Source organism: Panthera onca, chromosome A3, assembly GCF_046562875.1.
Source record: "Panthera onca isolate mPanOnc1 chromosome A3, mPanOnc1 haplotype 2, whole genome shotgun sequence".
Taxonomy (NCBI): Eukaryota; Metazoa; Chordata; class Mammalia; order Carnivora; family Felidae; genus Panthera; species Panthera onca.
The window spans coordinates 82,320,155-82,346,748 of record NC_138341.1 but is presented as its reverse complement, the minus strand read 5'-3'; the positions used below and the strand labels follow the sequence as shown (position 1 = coordinate 82,346,748).

Here is a 26,594-nt window from a genome sequence, read left to right as displayed (position 1 = left end):
TATCATCAAAATATACCCAAATTTTGAGTACTTCTCACTTCTCCTTGCCACCCTTGAACACGCTCCCATCAATCCTTGCCTAGATCACTGCAACAGCTCTTAAATGGTCTGTTTCTGCCTTTGCCTCCCCACGATCTATTCACCATGTAAGAACCGGAATGATCCTGTTAAAATAGAAGTCAGATCATCTCTCTGGTTTTGAACACAGAACCCTGCAGTTTTCTATCTCACACAGAGTATAAGCCAAGATCCTTAGAAAGGTCTATGGGTTCTACACAAACAACCCTCCACCATCCTCCCCCCACCACCATTATCCACATGACCTCGGCCTTTATCACATCCCTCACCTTTCACTCTGCTCCAACCACACTGGTATTTTAGTTCCTAGAACATGCAAGTACTCCTGGCCTCAGGGCCTTGGCACATGCTGTCTGAAATGTTTCTCCACTCCCAACCTGATATCTATATAGCTCCTGCCTCCCCCCACTTCAGGTTTGACTCAAAGGTCAACTTCTCAGTGAGGCCTTTTCTGGCCACACTATCAAAATCTTTAACCTTCTGCCCACCCCAGTCTCCAAACTTTATCCAAACTTTATATATCCTTTTCCTGATTTTTTTCTATGTATGCTTCTTAGCATATGACATAATATATACTTACTTATCTAATGCATTGTATCTCTTCCCTAGTGGAATGCAAACCCCATGCAGGCAGATATTTCTATTGGGGTTATTCACTGTGTCCCCAGCACCTAGAGCCTAGCACACAGTAAGGGCTAAATGCATTTGCAGTATGGTAAGAAGAGGAAAAAAGGAAAAAAAAAATGAAGAAATCGAGAAAACAAAGAACTGTCTTATGATGGTTTTCAGTTCAGTTGTGGGTTCATAGTGAATTTTGATACTTCTTGTGAATGAGAGCCAGGATTTCCCTTATCACACTCTTCAATCAGCAACAAAGTCGGAGAAGGCTTGGCCCTGACATTGGAGACCTGGACTTTAGCTCCTGCTCTGACACTAGCTACGTGAGCTTGGGCTTGTAAGCTCACTGTGCCCTAGTCTACCGTTCCATAAGTGAGAGAATGAGGAAGGAACATCCAGCAGTACGGTTTTGCGACCAGGAGGTCACAGATTCAATAGAACAGGAGAGAAAAAAATGACTCCATCACAGAAGGTACTTCATGAATTCTAAATAACAGAGTTTCTCAGCAAACAGGAACACAAGGAAATGCTTACTTACCGGCTTCCAGAGAAGAAATCAGTACAGCTATGAAACAAAGCCTGAGTAACACTTTCATATTCTCCTGGAAAAGACAGAAATCGAAGAAAAACCAAAATAAAAATGTTACTATTCCAGAAAAATCTCTAAAACCACACACGCTAACTCCCACCTGCCTCCACCCTCCTCCCCAAGTCACACTGATGGGTTAGTGCCCTGCATCAATGTGATCATGCTTCTGGACAGAAGTGGGGACAAATTCAAACAACTTAAGGTTAAGAAAGCATCCATCATCTGTCCCAACATTCATTTCCCACCTTGTTTCCCATTCAAATTTCCCCCCAAGCTAATCTATGCTATATCCAAAGTGACTAGGCCCTAAACCAGCTTGCTTCTACTTGTGTGGATTTGTTCCCCACCCAGAATGTACCCTATTGCTAGGACCCACTTACAAAAGTCTTCCCATACTCCCAGGTCCAGCTGAAAGGCCACACCTTCATTCTATAAGGTAAGATACTAAATCGTTGGTACCAAATGGTATACTTAGTAGAGATGCCCCAAAGAAGACTTTAAAAAAATAGCAACAACATGTATAGAAAATATTGGTTTTCGCTTCTCTGAAGCTATTTAAAATTTCTGCAGTGAGCATGTATTTGTCTTGTCACAAAGGAAAAACAAAACAAAACAAAACAAAAAAAGACTCCACAGGCCCTGGGTGATTTAGAAGACCACACCAACATAGCATCGGCCTCAACAGGTATCTGTCAGCCATAGGGTTACATGTGGGATGCAACCACATCAGGTACTTGATTGATACTGGAAAGAAAACGTGCCCACTGCCTCATCAATAAAACAATGTCACTAAAATCATATCAATTGGATGTAAAAAGAAAAAAAAAACAATTTTTCCTACTCTTCTAAACTTCTCAAACCCCAATGAAGTTAATTTTCAGGATAGCCTCATTTTCCTTCTGAATGTTCCTTGTGGGTGCTCCTGAACAGGGCATACAGTAAGTTCTAGTCTCACACCTCCAGTGAACTTCTGCACAAATTGAGGGCCTGTGAATACCTCAGACTCAGTAGGCCTCCACCCAAACTCATCTTCTCCCCACCTCAATGACAGGCACAGCACTGCCCTGCACAGGCCACACATACTCCCACCCAACAAGAGATCTAGGCCAATGACCTTGAATCTACCACCGCCCCCCCCAGAGCTGCTCTCTTAACCACCCTAACCATTATCAAGTGGCCCCGTTCACTCACACCCACTGCCGATGCCTCTAGCTCAGGCGATCACCAGCTCCTGCCTGGATCAATTATGGCAACAGACTTCTCATCGGTCTCTTTGCCTGTGGACATACTACTTCCCCCTCATCCAGAGAGCCCACAGACCCACAGTTACCAAATGATCTTTTCAAAATACCTCCACTGGCCCCCCAGTGCACACAACAAAGTCCAAACTTCTTAGTAAGTACATACAGGTTCTTTGTGCCAAGGCTCTGACTTTCTTTTTCAAACTCAATGCCCCGCCTCCTTGTCCCCCACCGTGGTCCACGGCCTGTTCTTCACCTCAGAGACTTTGCCTTCCCTAGTCCCTCCTCCCTTCACCTGGCTACCTCCCTCATCTATCAGGTCTCAACGCCATCACCATCATCCCCGACAGACCCCCAGGCCGGCTGGGCCTTCCTCCTCTGTGCTCATGCAGGTCATAGCCCCCACCCGGCACATCTTACTGTGGTTATCCCAGGACAGGAAGCATCATGAGGGCAGGCACCATGACAGGCCCCTCACTGCCCCCACAGAATGCCACTACACTTGGAGCTCAAGCCCTTAATAAATTTGCATGGAAAAATGAAAAAATTAACAAAAGAAATAGCTCCCCCCTCTAACCCAATTTCAGGGGCAATGTCCAGAGTAAACCATGCAATTTCACATTTTAACAACACCTGTCTGTTAATTTTTACAGGAGATGAAATCTGTCTATATTATCTGAGGCTACAAGTTAATTGCAAGCACAAAACATATTGTAACTAAGACATCACTAATTCAGACACTAATGACGTGCAATCATTTAAATATTATCTGAAAAATGTTCTATTTAAGAAGTGGTATTAAAACCCATAAAAAATGTCACAAGGTGCTTTTTCATAAATGCTGAGAGAAAAAAAAGAAAGACTTTCTCAGTATGATAGATGCTCCCATTTATAGTCTCCCCACTTTACCCCCAGCATGAAGACTATGATCCTTAAGCCTGGTTCAAGCCTTGAAACCTACCTCAGAGCAGTAAGACTGCATTCCTTAAATATCCTGTAATTCTGACATTTCATTCACGTAAACTGGCCTTCTCCCAAGTTAGCCGAGGTTAATCGCGCTATTATCATTATATATTGCCTTTAAACTATATTCAGATTATCAGCAGCCTGGCTTATTAGCTCTTTCTGTAGCTCTGTGGAAGTGTTTTAAGTCTCCCTGATAGAGAGGCAGAAAAATAAAGGTTTACATGATTTCCCAATGACCAGGTCCAGGCCAATCAACTACTCACGTTACTTTCTCTGAAACAATATAAAGGCACTATGAACCAACTGAACAGTGCCAGCTATTACTTCATGCAGTTACAAGATCTGACTTGTGTGATTACGGAACAGGGAAGAAAAGGAAGATGCCCAGGTGAATTTTATGTATAGACTGTATCTCAGGATCTAATTCCAAATTACTCGTAGGGTTGTAAGGGTTGTAGAGAATTATTTGGAGAGAGCTACATGATGACGCAGGGGTGTCCACCCCCAGGGCCCTAACTCAGCCTGGAGGAGGGCTCTTGGATGAGGTGTTACCTGAACCTCAGGAGGTGGTGGGGAGCCCATGGAAGAGATCAGCCCCATCCTGTTTCAGAGTATAAACCAAAGGTGGGAAGTTGAGAGGCAAAGCTGGGGAGGCCCAAAGTGCCCAGAACACGGAGTCTCGCTGTGGAGATGACTGCAATTTGTAGGTGGCAAAAAAGAAAATCACTTAAGCCACAGGGTGGTGTGCGATCAGATTTTCATGTTTTATAGAAATCTTGGCACCCATGTGGAATACAAAGCAGAGATAAGAGGGTTGGCGGGGAGAGCAGGCTGCTGTGAAAGGGAGTCCAGACGAGAGGGCATGGGGCCATGAGTCAGCGGCAGTGATGGGGTGTATCTGAGACCCAGTCAGAGGCAAGCGAGAAGAAGGGTGACAGAGGGGGTCTGGAATGCACCAGCCCCTGTTGATTCAGGTGGAGACCAGCAAGGGGCAGGCCAGAAAAGGGGGACAGGCTCCAGAACCCACAGACAACCCGAGGAGATGTCCAAAGGGTGTCACTCACAGCACGACTGGGCCTGGGTCTCCTGTGGCTAGCTAGCAGTGTGGCCTCCAACAGAGACCGAGAACCCCAGTGTCAGCTGAAAGCTGAGTGACATGGACACAAGGCCTGGAATGTGCCAGAACTGGAGAGCATACAGAGCACTGGGAGCCATCATCACACAGGTCGTAATTGTAGTGACAGGTAAGTGACCTGGTCACTGGGAAAGTGACTGAGCGGTGACCCTCAGAGGGGCCACAGACCCTTTCAGAAATCAGATAAAACCATGGAGCTGACCCAAAGGAAAATGTCCGGACAGCTGTCCAATATTCGGTATACAATGAGAGATATGCCAGGATCACCTGAAGCTGAGGCTGAAGACTGCAGCTGTCTGTGAGAAAAGGCCGGTGAGCCCCTCGCCTCTCGAGAGGTGTGAACTGGTGTGTGAGGTGCTCCTGCTTCTCAGGATGGAGTCAGCATCTTTAAGGGGCGAGTCTACCTGGGGAAGGAAGCACACACACCAGTGTAAGCTCGACTGAGGAAGCTTAGTCACCGACCGACCACTGCACAGATCTCAAGAGGTGTCCAAAAAACCCTCAACAAGCTGGAAAAATGTGCCATACGTTTAAAGAGCAAGATGTCCCACGGTCCTCTGAGACGACAGTTTCAGAAGATCGAATCGGGGGCGTGAGAGATGCCAAGAGGTGAACAACCACCATCCCTTCTGGGAAAAAAAAAAAAAAAACACATACAACCTGGCTCTTTGCCAGCCTCAGGGATGCAGAAAAATGGAGCCACCTGTGGGGATCTCACCGCTTTCTGCACTTGGAGAAGAAAGCTCAGAGAAAGACCCAGATGCCAGGAAGAAATGAACAGGTCCCTTGTAAGAACAGGCACACTGGGAGTCCTTCCTTACATCAAGTGTATTGATACACCTGCATTCCAAATTACAGAATTTGAAACAACTTCCAAAAAGCTGAGCTGTTATGTCCTGTAGACATTCCACAATCCTTTCCCTGGTTTTACGGTTTACTTTCAATATGTTGGAGTCTGACATTTTCTTCAGGTCTGATTCATTTCCTTAGGCCTTGGAAATGCTGGTAAGACTGAGGCATAAGGCCTTTTAATGTCCACTCAATAAAATAGCCAATGCAACACCAAACATGTTGCTTAGGTTAAATAGACTAACTACTGCCTGATTATTCACGTTAGATTTGTGAGAAGATACAGCATAACATGAAGGGGTCAGAGGCACAGTGGCTTGTCCACATGAATCACACAGAACACAAAATCAAAGACTCCCTGATCTTCCTGCCCCCTGTCCTAAGCACAGTGCCCTCTCGGTCTCCAGGAGTATGGCCCAGAAATGAGTGCAGCGGGGGGCAATTACCTGGGGAATGTCAGAGAAATTAATAGAGGCGGGGGGGGGGGGGGCAGGGGGCGGGGAGAGGATGGGCAAGAGGAATGAATCTACTTGGAAAGTCCAGGAAATCTTTTGCAGAATTGACTTCCCACCTCCCCTAAACCACTTCACTTTCCCTCTTCCTCTTTGCCCCAGAAAGTTGTTTAAAAGAACTTTTATATTCTGTCTCCACTTCCCATCCTCTGCTGTTTGGGTTATAGGGTCTTCTCCTTGCCCATCTGCAAGCACGCTGCCTTCCGCTTCCACCACGCCTCTCCAGTGCTTCTCAGGGCTGTCACTTCGTTCTACTGTTCCCAGTCCACCTGCTTCTTCTGTGATGTCCAACCAGCTCTGAGCCGATTCTGATCTCAGGCCTTTCCCAGGGGCCCTGTAGAGGCCCCTGCCCTCAATGGCCAGGACCACAAGTCACATAGGGCACAGGGCACCGCATGCCTCAGACCTCTGGCTCTGGGACCCAGGGCTTGGGCAGCAGTGGTGGCTCGCCCCAGTTGCTGGCCTTCCCTACCTGGGCCGGGAGGCTCCTGTGAGGGGGGGCCCATCCTACTCACCCTGCATGTGGTAAGAGCTCAGGAAGGAAGGGAGGGAGGGAGGGAGAGAGGAAGGGATTCACCCACCATCTTCACATTAGACTACACGAAATCTGGCCTTGAAGCAAGGGGGAGAAAGGATAGAATATAGGTACTCAGTGTGAGTCAGAGAAGAGAAATGCAAGGGAACCACCCTGGACAAGGAAGACTACCACTTCAGGGGTTACACAAAGGACGCACAGCCAGGAAGCCACGCAGGACGCTGGGGGACAGCAGACGGAGCAGGACCAGACACTGGGAGCGATTCCTGCCAGAAGGGATACTGGCCAAGTCACCCTCCCTTGTTCAGAGGCAACTGAGCAAAGCCTGCAGTGATTTTTGAAATTGGTTTATAAGTAAAATTCAAAATATTTTTAGAAAGTATTGACAATAAAAACCGTCATGTATTTATTCCACTGTGTTATTTTTCAGATGCATTTTTCACATAAAAAAAAATGACTAAGGAAGGGGAAAGGATTAATGCTCCCAATAAATTAACAAGCCCTAACACAATGCTCCCGTCCTGCCCGCAGGTGCCATGATGTCTGTGTTCCATAGGAAATTTCCCACCCTGCCTACCCTCCTCTCCATGGCAGCTTCCAGCTGGTGTGCAGAGACCCAGCCGTGCACTGAGGTGCTGATGCCCAACCAGGGTAGTCAGCCAGGGCCTGGCATGACAGGAGGCCTCGGCTGGTCAGCCCCCTGCCCCCAGCAACCTGGTCTATTCACTGCAGTGCCCTGGGGTGCGAAAACGGGAAACACAGCTTTCTATGACAATTACATGAAATGTATAGTTCCCCTTGCATTTTGGTGATTATAACGTATCTGGAAACTGGAAACTGGTACATCACACCACGATTATGTGTCATATGAAAAATATGTATGAAGCTACTTGTTTACTGACAATAAAATGGAGGGACTCCTGGGTGGCTTGGTAGGCTGAGCATCTGACTCTTGATTTTGTCTCAGGTCAGGATCCCAGGGTCAGGGGATCGAGCCTTGCATGGGGCTCCGAGCTGAGTGTGGAACCTGCTTAAGATTCTCTCTCTCCTCCTCCTCTGCCCTTCTCCCCTGCTTGCACATGTGTACTGTCTCTCTCTCCCTCTAAAATTAAAAAAAAAAAAAAAAGATAAAATGGAAATGTGAATTTGAGGCATAAAGCAATGTCCTACCAGACCTAGAAGGACAAACTTCAACGTGAACTAAATTACAAAAGCAGAGATCAAGTACAAGAATTAACAATGAACATACAGGCCCCCAGCAGAAGCGTCCCACTTCACCACACAGTGCTGTCCTGTCAGTCTGCAAGGAACTCCATATCCAGCACTGACACAGGAAGGGTGACAGCTGGGGGACAGAGTGACTGTCACCAGAACCCAAGTGGTTTCCACGAGGCCCAGGGCCCCAGTGCAGAGGGAAGGGGCATTTATTCCTACTTTGTGGCCACACTGCATCTATTAACGCCTTCTTGTTCTGGAAGAATTTCCCACAACCTCGAGGAATTTCCTTCCTATTGTTGAGGAATCCCCCCACATTGTGAACCTGGCTTTCCAGGACAGAAGCCAGGCACAGGACAGAGGTGGCATGCACCAGACATCATGAAGAGGCAGGTGCTGTGTGGGCCCACTTCTGGGAGAGGGGCAGCGGAGGCACCAGGCTCTGAGAGCAGCGTCTGAGCCCAGGCTGTATTGCCCCGCAAAGGACCTGTGGGGAGCAGACCCTGGGATGGTTCACACTCTCCCTGCCTACGTTAACCTCCGAGATGGATTCCCTGATTGCCCCCAGCTCGGTCACATATCATGAGGGGCCCTGCACGTGCACACAGGTAGACATTCCAATCCACATATCCAAGTTCACTCCCGCCATACAGCCTTGGCCACTCAGCAGACCAAGGAGGCATACCGGCAGCAGAGTCCATAGGGGAACGACTTAAGAAAGAGACCTGTTATACTCTGTCCAGGCTGTCTGGACAAGGCATTTAGGGGGGCCCAGGTACCTGGGTCATGGCCATGCTGCCGTTCCATTACATGTTCCAAGTAGGCACATCCTTTTGGTTCTACAGACTCCTGGCCATGCTAAGGCACACAGCTGGTTGAGAAGCAGAGCAGAACCCTCCAAAGTACAGGACCTCGGAGGGACCACTTTTGCCTGCCTCTAAGGGAAGTTCCGCAGCAGCCAAGCCTCCACAGAAACCCAGGAAGAGAGAGAAGACAGCAGCAGATGCCCCCTCCTTCCTCCAGGGACCTGAAGAGCCCCACATCTGAAATTTAAGTGGAAATCCTAACAGTACTTTCACATTTCCACCTCATACCAGCTCACTATTCACAATGAGTGCCTTACAAATACATATGCAGCATCATCTAATAAAACTTCTCATCCCAAACATTATTCAACGTGTGTATATATGTATATTTGACCTAAGAGAAATATTCAGAGAATTAGGCTTCAACTAAGTGACTGTAACTAAGAATCGACTGTGGATAGCCCCTGGAAGAAACAAAGACTAAATCAGGTTCTTCAGCTCAGGAATCACCACAACCTCCATGCTCTATTGAAAACCATCATGTTGTGGCACCTGGGTGGCTCAGTCAGTTGGGCATCTGACTCATGACTGCTCAGGTCATGATCTCACAGTTTGTGGGTTCGAGCCCCGCATCAGACTCTGTGCTGGCAGTGGGGAGCCTGCTTGGGACTCTGTCTCCCTCTCTATGCCCCTCCCCTACTCACTATCTCTCAAAATAAATAAACATCAAAAAAAAAAAAACCCATTGTGAACACATATGGGGAATGGAATATGGCATTAAAATCAGGTCCATAATTTTGACCTTTACCTGTTACAAGGATTCAAACAGCAATTAAACAGGCTCCAATAATGTTAGGACCCAAAATGTTAGGTTTAAAGACAAGGCATAAAGAAACTTGCTCATAAAGCCATAGAACCACAAAACTGTGGAAAATACTTTAGAATTCTGGACTTACACAAATCCCTCTTTCATAATCTAGAATCTGCAAATCCCCAAGGAGAAGCTGTAGACAGCCAGGGAACTTGGAGTCTAACTTCCTAGGGTACTGATTTTACTCAAGGATTCTCTGGGCAGAGTTATATTTCTATTAGAGAAAACATGGCTATATTATGAAATGGAAAGAAAGATCTCCAAAAGGTAATGCATGAGTCATCAAAGAAGCCCTGAAGGTGAGTCACTTTGGAGTGCTAGGTTGAGCATTTACTCCTTTGGTGGTAAAATCTGAGAGGCATTGCCCTATATAAATACCCGCAGTCATCTCTGTTCGGCCCCAGTCATGAGAAAGGGAACAACGAGGGCCACACAAAGTCACACGCGTGGGGCCAGACTGTCAGAGCAACCTAACCCTAACACTGAGACACCTCCCCAGGAAGGTTCCATGCCCGAGACAGGGAAGGAGAACAAGGATGTGAACACAAAGGGGGTCACCACAGTGTGACACAATGATTTCCGTTCTGCAGAGAGGAGAACCATGTACCCCACCACACACAGGGCTCCTAAAACCCAACTGTGTGTTCAGCATGGCTATCACTGATTTTCCCCCAGAGACAAAGTTATATAAAACTATGAGCTAACAAAACCACTCCCACAACAGAGGCCACAGAAACACGCATCATCTCAGAAAGTCTGAGAAACACTGAAACTTTGGCGACTTTCCTTTCAGATGATCCAAAAGCCCAGCTCACAGCAGATTCATCCGGCGTATTTACCCACACAAATGAGGCAAGGAAAGTTTTTTTAATCACCAAAGGCTATCACGCACAGGGATATGGAGATAAAGTAAACACAGTCACAGAGGTTTTAGATGTTGCTGTACAGTCTAAGTTGTTCCGCTATTACAAGGCACAAAGCCACCGGATTGGTGGTTTCGTGTGGGTTTCAGGGACAACGGGGAAAATAAAGCAGAAGGACGGGACTGCCTTCACTAGAGGGCTACAAACAGGAATCGGCCAGACCTATCTCTTGGTTGGACTTGAATTTTAACACAGTCCAATTTCTCCCCAGTGAACCCTCTAGGGCTCCTGGACCACAGCAACCACACCCAGTGACAGGAAGGGCTCTGCTCTCCTGTCCCTTGTCCCCCTTTCAAATGCTCTGCCTGACCCTGTCAGCTCTCCAGCACAGCTCCAATGCAGTGCTTGCAAGGGGCCTGATACTGAGTCTGGCCTCACACAGCTTGCCCTTAAGCACTGCCTTCCAGTTGTGAGAACGGTTCTGTTGCTCTAAGTGGCAGCTACAGGTAGCCTCAGGGGACTAGACATTCTCCATACGAATTTTTCTTTGTTTTCACTCCTGTGTTTTTTTTACCGAGATGAAATATGCATACAGTGAAACACACAGTAAATCTTAAGTGTATAATTCCATTAACTATGATAACTGTATACACCAGAATACCCCATCAAGATACAGACCGTCTCCATCCTCCCCTAAAGTTCTTTTGTGTCCCTTACTAGCCACCCCTCACTGCACAGGACTCCACGTTCTGATTTCTATCATCACCAATATGACCTTTTAACAGTTAACTTTGGACGGCTGGCTTGCACCCAATCAGTGCCCTGCTATGTTAGGGCGCACAGGGGCATGAAGGCTTCAGTCACTCACTACCAAGTGATGCAAGGGAAGCACTAGTTCTCAAAGGGGCCAGTGTGGCTGCTAAGGTAGCACTTTTGAAAGTGTGGAGAAGGGGACACCTTGGGTGATCACAACGAAGCATTTAGTGGTAGAGGCCCTTCCGCAACAACTCGAGGCAGTTCCACAAAGTAAAGATGGACTCTTGTCCTGCATGACTTCCAAGCATCTCATGTCATTTATCATCTGGGGAGGCTAGTGCCTAATTCCGTCCTACACTTATAGATTGTTGGCATGCTTTTCGTATATACTAAATTTTCCAGGAATGCAAATATGGTGAAAACAGAGAGGACTGACTTTGACAACCACTTAGACCTTGAGCAAGAGTCACTCATCATTCAGTGGTACTTGGATCCCCCACCAGGATGTCTCTGATCCGGACCAAACTTGGAGTTGTCCTCTGTGATCCTACAGTCCAGCCTACATAACCCATTTGGCAGCCTCATTGGGTTCTAGTTTGGTTCTGCCCAAGCATCCATCCACACAGTGATCCTTTACATCTAGCTATTATAGTGACTATTTGGAAATTACATTGTCGGTAAGTTTTATTATATTATTTCAGAATTGCAAATATTTGCATTAGTAAGGGGTAAGTGATGAATCACAGGAATCTACTCCCAAAGCCAAGAGCACACTGCATACACTGTATGTTAGCTAACTTGACAATAAACTATATATTTAAAAAGAGGGGTAAGGGGTTCTGAATGAGCCAAGAAGCACTGCTCAAAGTGACAGAATTTAACTCTGGATTGAACTCAGGGGCAGGAATCATGGGCTGTATTTGCTGGTGGCCTTCAGTGCTCTGGTTTGCCAGGCCACACGTGCAGAGCTCACGATGCATAGGCCACCTCCCCCACCTCCTACTAGCACCCTAAGTCCAGCTGAAACTCGGCTACCAAACCACACTGTCGATGGGGAATCATTTCAAGAGACACCCTAAAAGTTTCTCTTTGTACCTCTTCAACAGGGACCCTGGGGGGGGGGGAAGGTCCCACTTTTCTCTGTTACCAGGCATCCTTTTACTTCTCCTAAGCACTTCATTTACAGCTTGAAGACACAGACAATTGTGTCCCACCAGGTTTCCTCTCTCCCACTGCCTGCAGGAAGCTACACTGGGGTTGTCAACCTTGGTCACACGTTTAGAACGCCCAGGGGGCTTTAAAAACACCAGTGCTTGGGCGCACCCCCAGAGACGCTGCTTTGTTTGCTCTGGAGTCCTGGCATTTCTCGTCAGAGTACCTCAGGCAATGCTAAGTAAGGTACAGGCAAGGCCGGGGTACCCAGCTTACCTCCAGATTTATAGCCCCACTTGGCAACTTTGCAAATAGTTCACGAAGGTTTACGTTTGACACTTTTCTAGACTCACTGCAGGCTCCACTTCCTCTCCACTCTTGTTTTTCTTTCATCCTATTTTTCATTTATGGCATCTTGTAAATCCTTTCTGGAACAGGTAGGAATGGGGAAAGCCTCCATCACCCTGCCACGTGTGTTAGAAGCGCAGAGTTCAGGCGTTCAAACCTTCAGGAACCCCAGCCCCTTTCAACACTTGGTGAGCTCACTCTGGTTCCTGGGCTCCCCCACAGGCTCCCCAGTGCTGAGCATGACCAGGAGGCTGCAGCAGCATTTCCTGGGGTCACAGCCGGCAAGGGCAGGGTGGAAGGAGCAGGCGAACAAAGCTGCTGACAGCACAGATCCTGTAAGCCGGCCGACAAACTCGAAACCTCAAGGGAAAACACAAACCCAAATACAAACGACAGCAGATGGAGAACATCATGAGGCTGGGCCATGGCCAGTGAGTCTCAGTGCCTTCTGATGACAGCTGTCCTTCAAAGTGGCAAGTTCACAGTGAGTCTGTCATGTAGCATAATCTCTGTACTTCCCTCCTCCCTATGCTGGGGTAGTTGCAACTGTCCGGCTTTGGCACTTTGATTAATAAAACACTCTGTTTACAACATCATCTCTTCCTGCTTCCAGGAGGACACCCATCTCCCACTGGTGCATCCCAGCCACACGGTTTCCATTTTCCATGATCCAAGTGCACGGCCAAGCCCTAGAGTATATCTCAGCATCCTTGGGAACCACCCATATAAGTTGTATCTGTATCCATTACCTTCTTGCCCTCTCCAGTGGAGACACTGAACGGTGTCCTGCCTGTGGGTGGCCAGCGTGCCCACTCTCCATTCAAAGAGGCATAGTTCAAAGAACCCCCTTAGGCAGAGAGACTGCAGTTGCCCTGTGACTTCACCAAGAGGACTCACATCCATTAGAGGGCAGAGATTTTCATCTATCCCATTCACTGCTCTGTCCTCAGTACTCGGAACAGTGTCTGGCACAAAGTAGGTATTCAATAAACATTTGTTAAATAAATAAGTGAATCTAATATTAAGTAGTATTTCACCAACAGTAAAAGAATTACTGACAAGATGCTATTTTAAAAAGCCATAAAGAAAGCCTTTCCGCATTATGCCACACAGAGCTGATTAGAGCCTGTTTAAAAAGGAGGGTTTAGGGGCACCTGGGTGGCTCAGTCGGTTAAGTGTCTGACTTGATTTCAGTTCAGGTCATGATCTCATGGTTTGTGAGTTCGAGCCCCCCCTCCGGCACTGACAGCTCAGAGGCTGCTTGGGATTCTCTCTGCCTCTCTCTCTCTCTTTCTCTCTCTCTCTCTCAAAACAAATAAATAAACTTAAAAAAAAAAAGAAAGAAAAAGGAGAATTTAGTTTTGCCCTGCCAAGATCATGTGAAAATTCAGGTCAAACATCCTTTCTGGAACTACATGGAGGCCACCCAAATGTAGACAGGGCCAGGTGATGCTCCACACGCCACAAAGTGGCAGCTTGCCAAATAAGACTAAAAATACATAAAGGGTTCCACGTCCCTTCTCGCATCAAATCCCATCCCGGAGGCCCCACATTTTCATCTAGCACAAAACATAATACAGGATGTGAACACAGAATATTAAATGCAATAACAAGGATATGAAATAAGAAATTAAAAGCAGTCAAGAGAAACAAAGGTGGCCACAAATGCACAGTAAACTGGGTGCGGAAAGGGGCAGCAAACCCCCCAGCACTCCCCCCACCCTACATCCCTGGCTCTCCTCAGTTCGCCAATAGTCCTGGAGTTCAATGTTATACATTCACCTTCCAGAAGCTTGGTACCAAGCCAGGGTGACCCAGACAGCACCTTCCAATAACAGACGGATCTCAGCTCACCTTTTTTCTCCAAGGCATCAGTGGCCCAGAGATGTCCCTTACTTGGTTCCTACGCTGTGGCGCTAAAAGCCCTAGAACATGCCCATCTGATAAGCATCTCCTACCACCAGAAATCACTGGGGACATCTGCCCTGGCAGGAATCCACACACCCTCAGCAGCACAGAGGAGAAAGCCTGGGCAGGCACGGACCATGGAAGCCATCGGGCGGTAAAGCAGAAGGCATAGCTTTGGAGTCCCGAGGGCTCACTCTCCTTCTGGGTGCCAGTCCCCCAAGTTAGTCACCTTGTCTAAGCCTCCACTTTCCCTGCTGTGAAAGGAAGGTGGTAACAGCATGTCTCTCACAAGACTTTGGGGAAGATAAAAGAGAAGCTTAAAGAGCCTTATAAACTGTGAAGTACTGGACCTGCCTGTTGTGAATGAGTCTTCTTCATGTCTGTTTGCAGCTACACCCAGCATCAGCCTCTCCCTGGGGTCGCGGGAGCACAAGTTTCTCTCCCCCACTGTAGGGCTTTCGCATTCGTCCTTATCTTGTTGACCAGACTGACAGCTCTGAGCCTAAACCCCGGAGAGGGACACTCCTGAACCAGCCATACTTGGCTGCATTCAAATTCCTGGAAGCAGTTTACATACATACACACACACACACACACACACACACACACCCCACAACAACCCGCCAGGACCATCGTCAAGTCCGCCCCCCCCCCCCCCCACCCCGCAAAGGGATTTGAACAATCCTTATTCCGGTTTCACACAAAAATAAAAACAAGCAAAACCCCCACAGATTTCACCGCCATCACCTTCTTCCACAACAAACTGACAACCAAGTTCAGTCTGACTTAAGAAGGACGCTTTCCGCGCGGTCTGTGCGGAAGGGAAAGGTGTCAAAGCCACGGTGGGTACCCACCCCACCCCCCACCCCCGCTCCCGCCCGCCCGCCTACCCGCCAACACTCCAACCCCGCAGGCTGCAGCTTCCTCCTACCTGGGCGAGCCCCGGGCCGCCCCGGGCCCAGCGCGGCGGGGCGGGCGCCCTGGGAGCCCGGCGAGGGGCTCCGGGGCGCGAGCGCGCGGTTAGTCACATGCCCGCCGGCTCCTGGGGGCGCCGGGCCGCCGCCGCCGCCGCCGCCGCCGCCGCCGCGCGCTCCGGGTCGGCTCCGGGCGCGGACACGAGCAGGAGCCGCGCCGCCCTTGCGCCCGGGAACAGCCGGGCGCGGCTCCTGCTGCGCTGAGGCTCCGGCTCCGGCTTGGACGCCTCAGGCGGAGACGGACGGGGGTGGGTGGGCGGAGAAGGCGGGGCGGGCCGGGCTCAGCAGGGAGAGAGCTGGCCCGGTGCCCCCGCGCCCTACCCCCGGGAAACCCGGGACTCCGGCCTGCCCCGTTCATCCCCCTCATCCCCGGGGGCCCCGGGCTCCCGCACCCTGGAGGGGCAGTGACCGTGGTCCCACCCGAAGTGACTTGGGACGACTCACCTGGACAGCGTAACCTGGCTACCACCCAACTGCGGGGTCCCTGGGCATGACTGCAGCGAATGGAGCTTGGGACTTTCAGGTCCCAGAAACACACACTTTCCAGCCTAAGAGACCAGATAGGGTCAGTCACTGGAGCCTGAGGCCTGGCCCCTGCTCTCTCACACTGGCCCTGGGAACTTTCACAACTCACCAACCTCTTGGTACCTCCTTTCTTCTTCGCTGAAAAGGGATCACAGCAGCACCCACCTCATGGAGTGGTTGGGGAGATTACATAAATTAACACTAAACCAGCGCCAAGCACAGGGTTGACACAAGAGTCACTTGCTGCTTGTTATTGTTTTGCGCCCGGATGAAAGAGCAGCTTATCGGTGGTACAGTCTTGATACCAGACTTCTTGGCCTGACCAGGTATTCTTTTAAGCTTAAAACCCACTTACTCCCATCCACTCATTTTGCACATGAGAACTGGTAGTCCTAGAAATGCAGTGAATGGCCGGGGTCAGGCGTAGACTTTGGTGCAGGGAGGGGTATCAGCAGAGGCTGGCTTGGGCTCCAAGCCCCACAGCCAGGGGCTTGGAAGCTGCTCTTCCCTTTCCAAAACTCCGTACCTCCAGCAAGTGCCTGGACCCTGACTTGTTTTGAGGACCTAATGAGCCATCCTCTGGGGAGACATTGAGTAAATGATGATTGCTTCCTTCCTAACAGAACACACACACACACACACACACACACACACACACACACCCTTCCTGTATCCCTTCCAGGCTGGGCAGGTGCTGGTTTCCATAGTCCTTCCCTTGACATCTCTGTCAGAAACCCAAGAATTGAGATAACCCTGGCCTCAGCTGGCCCAGATAATTCTGGGCTGGAGGAAAGCATAAAGAAGCCAACAGCAATAATTCATCAACCCTAATGCTGACTTGTGGCCTGCTGTGATGATAATTTCTTATTTTTTAAAAAATTTTATCTGGTTCCAGCCCTTGCATCTGGTTCCTCTTTCTCCAAGGAACAGGCTTAACTCTGGGGCCAGTGACATGGTATTATGAGAATTCACCAGGCGTGCCTGGGTGGCTCAGCGCCTGGGGTCATAATCTCACAGGTTGATGAGATCGAGCCCCACATCCGGCTCTGCGCTGACAGCGCTGAGCCCGCTGGGGATTCTCTCTCTCCCTCCCTCTCTGCCCATCCCCCTGCTCACTCTTTCTCTCTCAAAATAAATAAATAAAATTTTAAAAATAGCTTAAAAAAAAAAAAAAGAATTCACCAGATGTCCCCATCTCTTTAGTATTCCTTTTTAGAGTGGTGGTTCTCAAAACATTGATTATACATCAGAATCATCAGGAGAGAGAGCTGGACCACTGTTGCCCAGATCTGTCACATGAAAATCTCTGGGACTGAGGCCCAAATCTCAGTGTTATTAAAGCTCCTAGGTGATTCCAACATGCAGCCAGGGGTGGGAACAACTGTTCCTCTGAGCCCCCCTAGTGATGGCCTTACTGTGAACCCTCCGCTTGAAGCTGCTTCAGCACGTGTCCCAGGGGCACTTAATGAAAGCTAGCGTGAGCAGGTCAGGCTCAGTGCTGCAGAACTAGTGTTGTTAGTGAGCATAAACATATCTCACAGTTCGTATAGTGAAGGTTTTTAAACAGTTTACGAGTAGAAAACATGATGAGTCTGTGTAGTAATGTAGAATTTAAAATTACATTTTAATCTAAATTTCAAAATTAAAATTTAATTTTAATTTAAAATTACATTAAAATTAAAATTTAATCCTAATTTAAAATTACACTTAAAATTAAACTAAATTAAATTTAAATTAATAAAGTTAAATGTAATTAAATTTTTAAATTGGAATTAAAATTACACTTCTCCTTGTTTTTTTCATTATATTCTGATGCCTCCCACCCACCCCTACCCCAACCATCCTGCTAGACACGTGAGCCCTTAGACCCAGATAAAACACGCATACACCCGTCTATTATGAGGATGGGATTTGAAGACCTTCCCTTACCTATAGCCACTGTTCTCTCTGGCACTTTGAATGTATCTCCTTCCTCACTCAGCCATGCTGACCACGTTTCCGAACTCTCCCTTCCCTTTGTTTCCTTTCCTAGGTGGCTCGTGTGTCTACCTGTCTTGCTTCACCCCTGAGTTGAAAGCTCATGGTGCGGAGATTGTCACTCCTGTATGCTCTGGTCTCAGCACCACACAAATGCTCTGAATGTGAATGTGTAAGACATATGCCTCCGCGGAGGTGATGATTTTTGTGTGTTTCACAAAAACTTATGAGAAACGGAAATAACATCCAGGGTCTGGATGGCACCTTCTGGAGTGTTATCTCCCTCACTACCTTCCCATCTCTGAGACTCCTGTCATTTGGAAGACTCGACTGTCTGCCATCGTCAGACCACCTTTCTTGAGAGAGACCGTATTCTCTGAGGATTTTCGGTGTATGACCCGCCTAGCAAGTTGCCCAAATCATGGGACTGTTTTTGATAAGAGTGTCTACTAATACACAAGAAGCAGAATCCTGGAAACCACCAGTGTCATAGCAAAGCCCTGTGTCCAGGGTGGTCTGTGCCAAGGGACAGCTGTGACAGTGGAACTGCCTGGGCCTGAGAACAGGCTGTTTCACAAATGGTGACACAACACTCCTAGAGTGTTCAGAGTCCCCAGACCCTCAGAGGGGGATGCCAAGGGGTAAGAAGGCCGACACTGACCACCCCTGGCAGCTGGGGACACCAAGGCACGCATGATCCCAGCTGGGGTCGGTAAGTCCAGAGGACGACGTATGGAGAGAACTCCAGTCAGTGTCCACAAGGACAAGGGGTTTAGAAAGAGAAGGATTCTAAACAGAGGAGGCTGAGTCTTGCAGCAGTAGAGACTAAGCAACTCTGAAGTGGCAAGCTTTTTTTCTAGCGCTAGAGATGGAAATGAGGATCCATGAACTAAGCTGACTTCAGTTGTGGAAAATAAAATGACATCTTTGCACACAGGGCCTCTGTGATTCTTGCTACGCCTGTTTTTCGTTATTTATAGAACTGCCAGTAACTGCTCACAGAACCACAGTGTTCCCTGAGATAGGTTTAAAAACCACTGTCCTACATGGACTTCCTTCTACAGCCTAGTTTTTCGTTCCTTTCACACATTTTCCATCTCTTGACCTCCAAATAACCACCTTTTCAATCTGTGTCTCATATTACCTCCCATTATTGCCACTTGTCCGTTTTCATTGGCTCAGGACTATCCCTTTCTCTAAGCAGTTCTTTGTGGGTTTCTCTGATCGTTTTGCTGTTCAGATTCCTCTGATTTTGCAAGACCTTTACCAAGCAGAAAGCCGCATGTGAACCAGAGATGAGAGTTGATGAGAAACTGTAGAATATCATAAAATTGCCAATGACGGTAAACTATTTCTTAACTTCCTTTATAAGACGAGGACAAAAAGATGGACATGGCAGGCAGCCCGGCAAACTTTTTATTCTAATTGCGGCTTTAATCTTGCTCAATGAAAGCAACTGAGGGGCTCCTGGGTGGCTCAGGCAGTTAAGCGTCTGACTTCAGCTCAGGTCATGATCTCACGGTTCCTGGGTTCGAGCCCTACATCAGGCTCTGTGCTGACAGCTCGGAGCCTGAAGCCTGCTTCAGACTCTGTGTCTCTTTCACTCTCTCTGCCCCTCTCACGCTCACATTCTGTCTTCTTCTCTCAAAAATAAATAAACATTAAAATAAAATTAAAAACAAAAAGCAACTGAGTGCAAGTGGCTTCTTACACCTGGTTTTATTTCCTTGCTAACAACACAGAAACAGCACAGAAGTTCCAGAGACCGATAGAGGGGGTGGCTTCCAAGAACTGCTGCACCGAACAGAACCAGACTAGTGGCCTCTTACTCTCTTATGCCAGATCTTTATCCGATCATTGGTTGAACACATGAAACTCAAAGCACCAATAGCCAAGCCAGCCATCACCACCCAAAAGGCAGCCATTACCAGCTTCCCTCATCATCCAAGAAGGGCTTTTTCTTTTTAATGTTTAGTATTTATTTTGAGAGAAAAAATAGAGAGCAAGGAGGGGAGGAGCAGAGAGAGAAGGAGACAGAGAATCCCAAGCAGGCTCTGCACTGACAGTGCAGAGCCCCTCATGGGGTTTGAACTCATGAACTGCGAGATTGTGACCTGAGCTGAGACCAAGAGTCTGAAGCTCAACTGACTGAACCACCCAGGTGCCACCAAGAAGGGTCTTTTGAAATCTTTGTCCTCAGTCATGTAAAGGACACATAACAAAAGCACTGTCTTCCTTAAACTCATCTTTGAACATAATGAAAGAACTGGCTGCCTTAAATGCTTTCCCTTGTATTTCTACAAGGTCCTGCTATCTTTGGTTCTCTGAAAGTGTCTGTAATTTGTCTCTATGTTTTGTCACTTACTCTCTTCCATAAGCACCTTCCAAAATCCAGAGTTCTTGTTGTAGCCTTTTAACTCTTCAATCCTTTCTAAACATTACTGCCAATTTGTCTTCTCTAAATGGTTTCCTTTTAATACTATCACTGTAGTAGATTTAAAAATGGCTTCAAATTCTTCCCTTCTCCAATTAAGAGGTGAAGTCTAATTCCTCTCCCTTGAATCTGGGCTGGTCTCACTGGCTTACTCAACCAATTCTGATCAATAGAATGAGGTGGGATTGACTTTCTGGAACTTCTGAGGCCAGATCATCCAAAACCTTTCAGCTTCTTCTTAGGCTTCTTGAAACACTCAGTCTTGGTACCCAAAGCTGCCAGGTAAGGAGTGTTATCATCCTGAGACTGCCATGCTGTGAGAAATTCTAAACCACATGGAGTCCACAACCCCAGCTCACAGCCAGAACCAACTCCCACCATGGGAGAGCACCATTTTGGAAGTTAAGCCAGCCAACCCTGGTCAGCTGTTAGCCAACTATATCCATAGGAGAGTCCCCAAAGGAGAACCACTCAGCTGAGTCCCATCAACCCCAGAACCATGAGAGATAATAATACATTGTTGTTCTAAGTCATTGAGTCTGGATCACAGTAATAGATAAGCAAGGCAATGACCCAACTCAGAAGCATGTCACAACTCACTATTGGCCTGTCCTGTACCATACAGAATCAGCCTAGCATGCAAGGTCTCTTCAAATTAAAATGACACCTATCCTCCCTTCTCCTGCATCACCTCTGACCAATGCCCAGTTACAGACTTCCTGAAGATGATTATTATGATTATCTCACCAGCAAATAAAGGGAAAAGGAGAATTATGAGATAGTGAAAAAGGTTTAGCTTGAAATATACTATTTTGAGTAAAAGAAGTAGTTATTTCCTTGTACGTTTCAGCAAGTGCTAACTGCAAGAATGATTTAGTTTCTAGTATTGTTATTTTTTTAAGTTTATTTATTTATTTTTGAGAGAGAGCGAAAAAGAGAGAAAGAGAGAGATAATCCCAAGCAAGCTCCATGCTGTCAGTGCAAAGCTGGATGTGGGGCTCAAACCCATGAACCTGAGATCATGACCTGATACAAAATCAAGAATCAGACACTTAACTGACTGAGCCACCCAGGTGCCCCTCTAGTGTTGTTATTTGATGGTTTGCCAAGAAGTAGTACAACCATCAGAAGTAAGCCTCTACAGACAAAGATACTTAGAAAGGTAAGGAGCAAGCTACTACCCCTGACAATAGAAGCAGAAGAAAAATCTGGCCAGACTCAGGAGTGCCATATTTGTTGAATCATTTTGCTAATTTCCAAAGACTATGTTAACACCTGTTCCATTCTTTTGTGTCCTCACAACAAACAATTTGGCAATAGTCAGCAGCAGGTGGACTACTGTCCAACAGTAATTACTATTATCCACGACTTTCCTGAGAGAGGATGGGAGCTGGGAAAGTTCTCTGTCCTGGGTCCAAAGGTTGAGAGAAGAGGCCTTAATACCACTGATTCCTTCTTTACCTCTTGCATCCTCATAAGAAAATCGCTGAATTAAGAGCCTGGGTGATGAGTGCTGAGCTCTTCGTACCCTGGGATAGTTAGATCTGCTGAGGAGCTCAGCTTACAGTCTAGAACATAGTTGGTATTGTCCTCACAGGAGGTGAGTGATACTGGGCTTCGGGTCCTCCTGAGAGTGACAACAATAGAAGCCTATAATATCATTTCCCCCGAAAATGGCATAAAAGATTTAGGATCCAGTCTAGAACAGACTCTGGGCAGGAGACACAGAAGGTCCCCTGACTGTGACTTATGCACAGCTCTCAGGAGGTGACTCCAAGGACTCCCTCTTGTATTCTTCTCCATCTGTGGTGTGCTATTTAATACCTCAGCCTCTAGAATCATGACACTATTTAAATTATTTAAAATTAAATAAAATTTAAAATTCAGTTGCACTAGTTACACTTCAGGAACTTAATAGCCATCACATGTCATGAGTGGCTACCATATTGGATAGCACACCCATAGAACATTTCCATTACTGCAGAATGTTCTATTGGACATTGCTACTGTAGAGTCTAGACAATTCAAGGCCTCTGGAAAAGAGGTCTTTCCCTAACAAACTAGTCTTCATCCAGAATAAATAATCTGCTCATTTTAAATCTATACTTAAGTGAAAATATTTACACCTTCCCCTTTCCTTCTCATCAACCTTGTCATTGTTTAATCTGTCTTCCATTTCTCAGCTAAAACATACCAGGTCACATGTTTTCTCTATATTTTATGAGCTCATTTTTTATTGTTATTTTTTGTTATTATTGTTATTTATTGTTATTATTGTAATTACCTTACATTCATCAATATGATTCTTTGTCCATAATTGTTTCATGTCTATATTTTTATTTTTCTAATAAAAATATATGTAAGATCTTCAAGGATAGAAATAATGCATGGGGGTGGGGGAGGTGGATCTCTCCAATGCCTGTCCCAGAATACTCATTTACAACCTTGAATGTGAGAAGTAGTCAACCAGGAGCGCCTGGGTGGCTCAGTTGGTTCAACTTCCGACTTCAGCTCAGGTCATGATCTCACGGTTTGTGAATTTGAACCACGCATCGGGCTCTGTGTTAACAGCTCAGAACTTGGAGCCTGCTTTGGATTCTGTGTCTCCTTCTCTCTTTGCCCCTCTCCTGCTTGTGCTCTCTCTCTCTCAAAAATAAAAATAAATAAAAATAATTTTTAAAAAAAGAAGTAATCACCCAACCAGCTAAGGAAGAGGGTATAGGGAGGTTTTTCATGATAAGTATCACCGCAAACTTGTGCTGTGCCCATAGTGATTTCTAGCAGAGGCAACAATCTAGTCCCCAGTCACAAGATCATGAAATCAGCAATAGAATATTTATTACTTTTCAATTAAAAACAAAAAAGACTGAAGGTTTTAAATACAATATGTTACCACTGTAAAATCTTACCACACTACATTTTCATCACTCCTTTTTTTATTCTCTAAGAAAAAAAATCATTTACAGTGCTGCTTTGCCCTGCTGCTTTGACATATTGTGTGCTTGTCAAGGAACTTGGCGATTTCCCAATCTGGACGTGAAAATAATAACACAGAGAAACAATCTCAGAGAAGGAGCTCAAGGAGAAAAAAATGTAGGTGACACCCAGAGCCCAGGCTTTCTCAAGAGTGTGAGGACTGGTCCCTATGCATAAGAGTTGAGATGCAGATGATGGGGCGCCTGGGTGGATCAGTTGGTTAAGCGTCCAACTTCAGCTCAGGTCATGATCTCATAGCCCATGAGTTTTAGCCCGCATCAGGCTTTGTGCTGACAGCTCAGAGCCTGGAGCCTGCTTCCGATTCTGTGTCTCCCCCTCTCTGCCCCTCCCCACTCACGCTCTGTCTCTATCTCTCAAAAATAAATAAACATTAAAAAAATAATAATAATAATAATAAAAAGCTTAAATGTAGAGGAAAGCCCTATGTGTCCTAGGAAGAGAGTTTTTCCCCATGCTGTCCCAGGAAAAGGGGAGGAAGTCAGGAGTTAAACAAATGCTTAGAAAGTGTTGAGCACTTTTTCCACTTTCCCTGCTCTCTGTGTGGAAGTAGTGAGGTAGGTACCTGGATGACCCAGTGAAAGCCAGCAATTAGGAAAGACTCTGAAATAACATCTGCGGAGAGAGAAACCCAAGCCAGACATGGCAGGGAGCAGAGACCATGGACAAGAACAGGGCCAAGCACACTGTGGGCTCAGGGGCACAACAGAGCCCCCATAACTACCACCTCACACACTGATCTCATACATCTTCTTTCCAATGGATCCCAAAGTTTTTCATATTATTCATATGAAAATGATATCAATAATATTGATACGATATTACTGATTGTAAAGGGCATTGCTTTTTTTAAGATTTTATTTTTATTTTATTTTTAATTTTTTTAACCTTTATTTATTTTTGAGACAGAGAGAGACAGAGCATGAATGGGGGAGGGCCAGAGAGAGGGAGACACAGAATCGGAAGCAGGCTGCAGGCTCTGAGCCACCAGCCCAGAGCCCGACACGGGACTCGAACTCACGGACCGCGAGATCGTGACCTGAGCCGAAGTCGGACGCTTAACCGACCGAGCCACCCAGGCGCCCCAAGATTTTATTTTTTAAGTGATCACTACACCCAACTTGAGGCTCAAACTCACAACCCCAAGATCAAGAGTTGCACACTCCATGGACTGAGTCAGCCAGGCACCTCAAGGGTATTGCTTTTAAATTTAGATTCCTGACTGTTCATTACTAGTATGCAGAAATACAACCAATTTTTATATATTTACCTTGTGATCACAAAACTCACTTATTGGTTCTAGTAGCTTTTTTATTGAGTTCATAGGATTTTCTATGTAAACCACCATGTTGTCTACAAACAGAGTTTTACTTCTTCTCTTCCAATCTGGATGGCTTTTATCTTTTCCTGACTTTTTACACCAGCCAGATCTAGTACCATGCTGAACAGAAGTGAGGAAAGTAGACATTCTTGCCTTGTTCCTAATCTTAGGGGAAACTTTCAGTCTATGATATTAGATGTAGGTCTTTCACAGATGCCCTTTATCAGGTTGAGGAAGTGCGCTTCTATTCTTAATTTTCTGAGAATTTTTATCAGGAATAGATGTTGGATTTTGTCAAATGCCTTTTCTGCATCTTTTGAGATGATCATATGGTTTTTCTTTTTTGGTTTTATTAATATGGTGAATTACATTTATCAACTTTCCATTGCTAAGCCAGAATTACATTTATCAACTTTCCATTGCTAAGCCAACTTGGCATTCCTGGCATAAAGCCCTCTTGGCCATGATGTATTTGTGTTTTTACACATTGTTGGAATGGACTTACTAATATTTTGTTTATAATTTGTATGTCTTTCTTCATGAGGAATACTGGCCTACAGTTATTTTTTTTCTTGTAATGTCTTATCTGGTTTTGATATCCAAGTAATGCTAACGTCAAAAAGTTGGGGAGAACTCATGACTTGGGAAGTATGTATTCCTCTTCAATTTTCTGGAAAATTCTGTACATAATTGATACTATTTCTTCTTTAAGTGTTTGGCAGAATTCACCAGGAAAGTTATTTGGGCCTAGAGGTTTTTTTGCAGGAAAATTTTCCATACAAATTCAATTTCCTTAATAGACAGAAGACTATCCAAGTCATCTATTTCTTCTTGAATGAGGTTGGTAGTTTGTGTCTTTGAAAGAAATTATCCAGTTCATTTAAGTATCAATTTTTTTGCATAATTTTATTCCTAATATTCTGTCATTATCCTTTTAATATTTGTAGTGTGGTGCAGTGATATTACCTAAGCCCTGATATTGATATTTCTGTCTTCTCTCTTTTATTCTTGATCATGCTACCCAGGGCTGTATCAATTTACTGCTCTCCTCAAGCATCAGCTTTTGGTGTCATTAATTTCTCTAGTATGTTTCTGTTTTCTATGTAATTGTTCTCTGCTTTGATCTTTGTTACTTCTTATCTTCTGCTTGCTTTGGGTGTAATTTGTTTCTCTTTTCCTAGTTGTAGTTGAGGCTGAGGCCATGGATTTAACACTTTTCTGCCTTTTTAAATAGGCATTTCATGCTGAAAATTTCTCCATAAGTGATGTATATCATTCCACATCTAAGAACCTTACTTAAAAATAGAACTATCATATGATCCAGCAATCCCACTTCTGGGTATTTATCTAAAGAAAATGAAAACACTGATTTGGAAAGGCACATGTACCCCTATGTTCATTGCAGCATTATTTACAACAGCCAAGATATGGAAGCAGCCCAAGTGTCCACTGATAGAAGAATGGGTAAAGAAGATGTGGTATATATACACGAGGGAATATTACTCAGCCATAAAAATGAATACAATCCTGCCATTTGCAGCAACATGGATGGACCTAGAAGGTATTATGCTAAGTGAAATAAGTCAGACAAAGACAAATACCATATGATTTCATTTATATGTGGAATCTAAAAAACAAAATGAAATGGAAACAGACTCATAGATGTGGAGAACAGACTGGTGGTTGTCACAGGGGTGTGGGGTGGGGGGACAGGTAAATCAGGTGAAGATAATTAAGAGGTACAAACTTCTCAGTTATAAAACAAATACGTCACAACTTACTGAAAAGTATCACATAGGGAACATAGTCGATAATATTGGAATTATTGGAATATTGGCGTTATTGGAATAACTTTGTATGGTGCCAGAGGATAAAGGTGATTATGTTTTAATGTATAAAATCATCACACTATGTTGTACACCTGAAA

General features: G+C 45.9%; 1 protein-coding gene across 14 annotated transcripts in view; it reads right to left on the bottom strand.

Moving 5' to 3' along the window:
* Positions 1-26,594, bottom strand: part of IL1R1 (interleukin 1 receptor type 1) — a 128,348-nt gene that overhangs the window by 25,086 nt on the left and 76,668 nt on the right. For 5 of the 14 annotated variants that reach the window (XM_081795300.1, XM_060609534.3, XM_060609497.3 and 2 more), the window contains 3 exons: positions 4,895-5,031; positions 4,045-4,186; positions 1,235-1,298 (listed from right to left, as the gene is read on the bottom strand). In XM_081795300.1, coding sequence (XP_081651426.1) covers positions 1,235-1,298; positions 4,045-4,092 — 112 coding nt within the window. In that variant the 5' untranslated portion in view covers positions 4,093-4,186; positions 4,895-5,031. Of the gene's footprint in view, positions 1-1,234; positions 1,299-4,044; positions 4,187-4,894; positions 5,032-15,373; positions 15,616-15,860; positions 15,999-26,594 lie in introns of those variants that run through there. The other 9 variants (XM_081795304.1, XM_081795305.1, XM_060609479.3 and 6 more) reach the window with 7 other exon arrangements.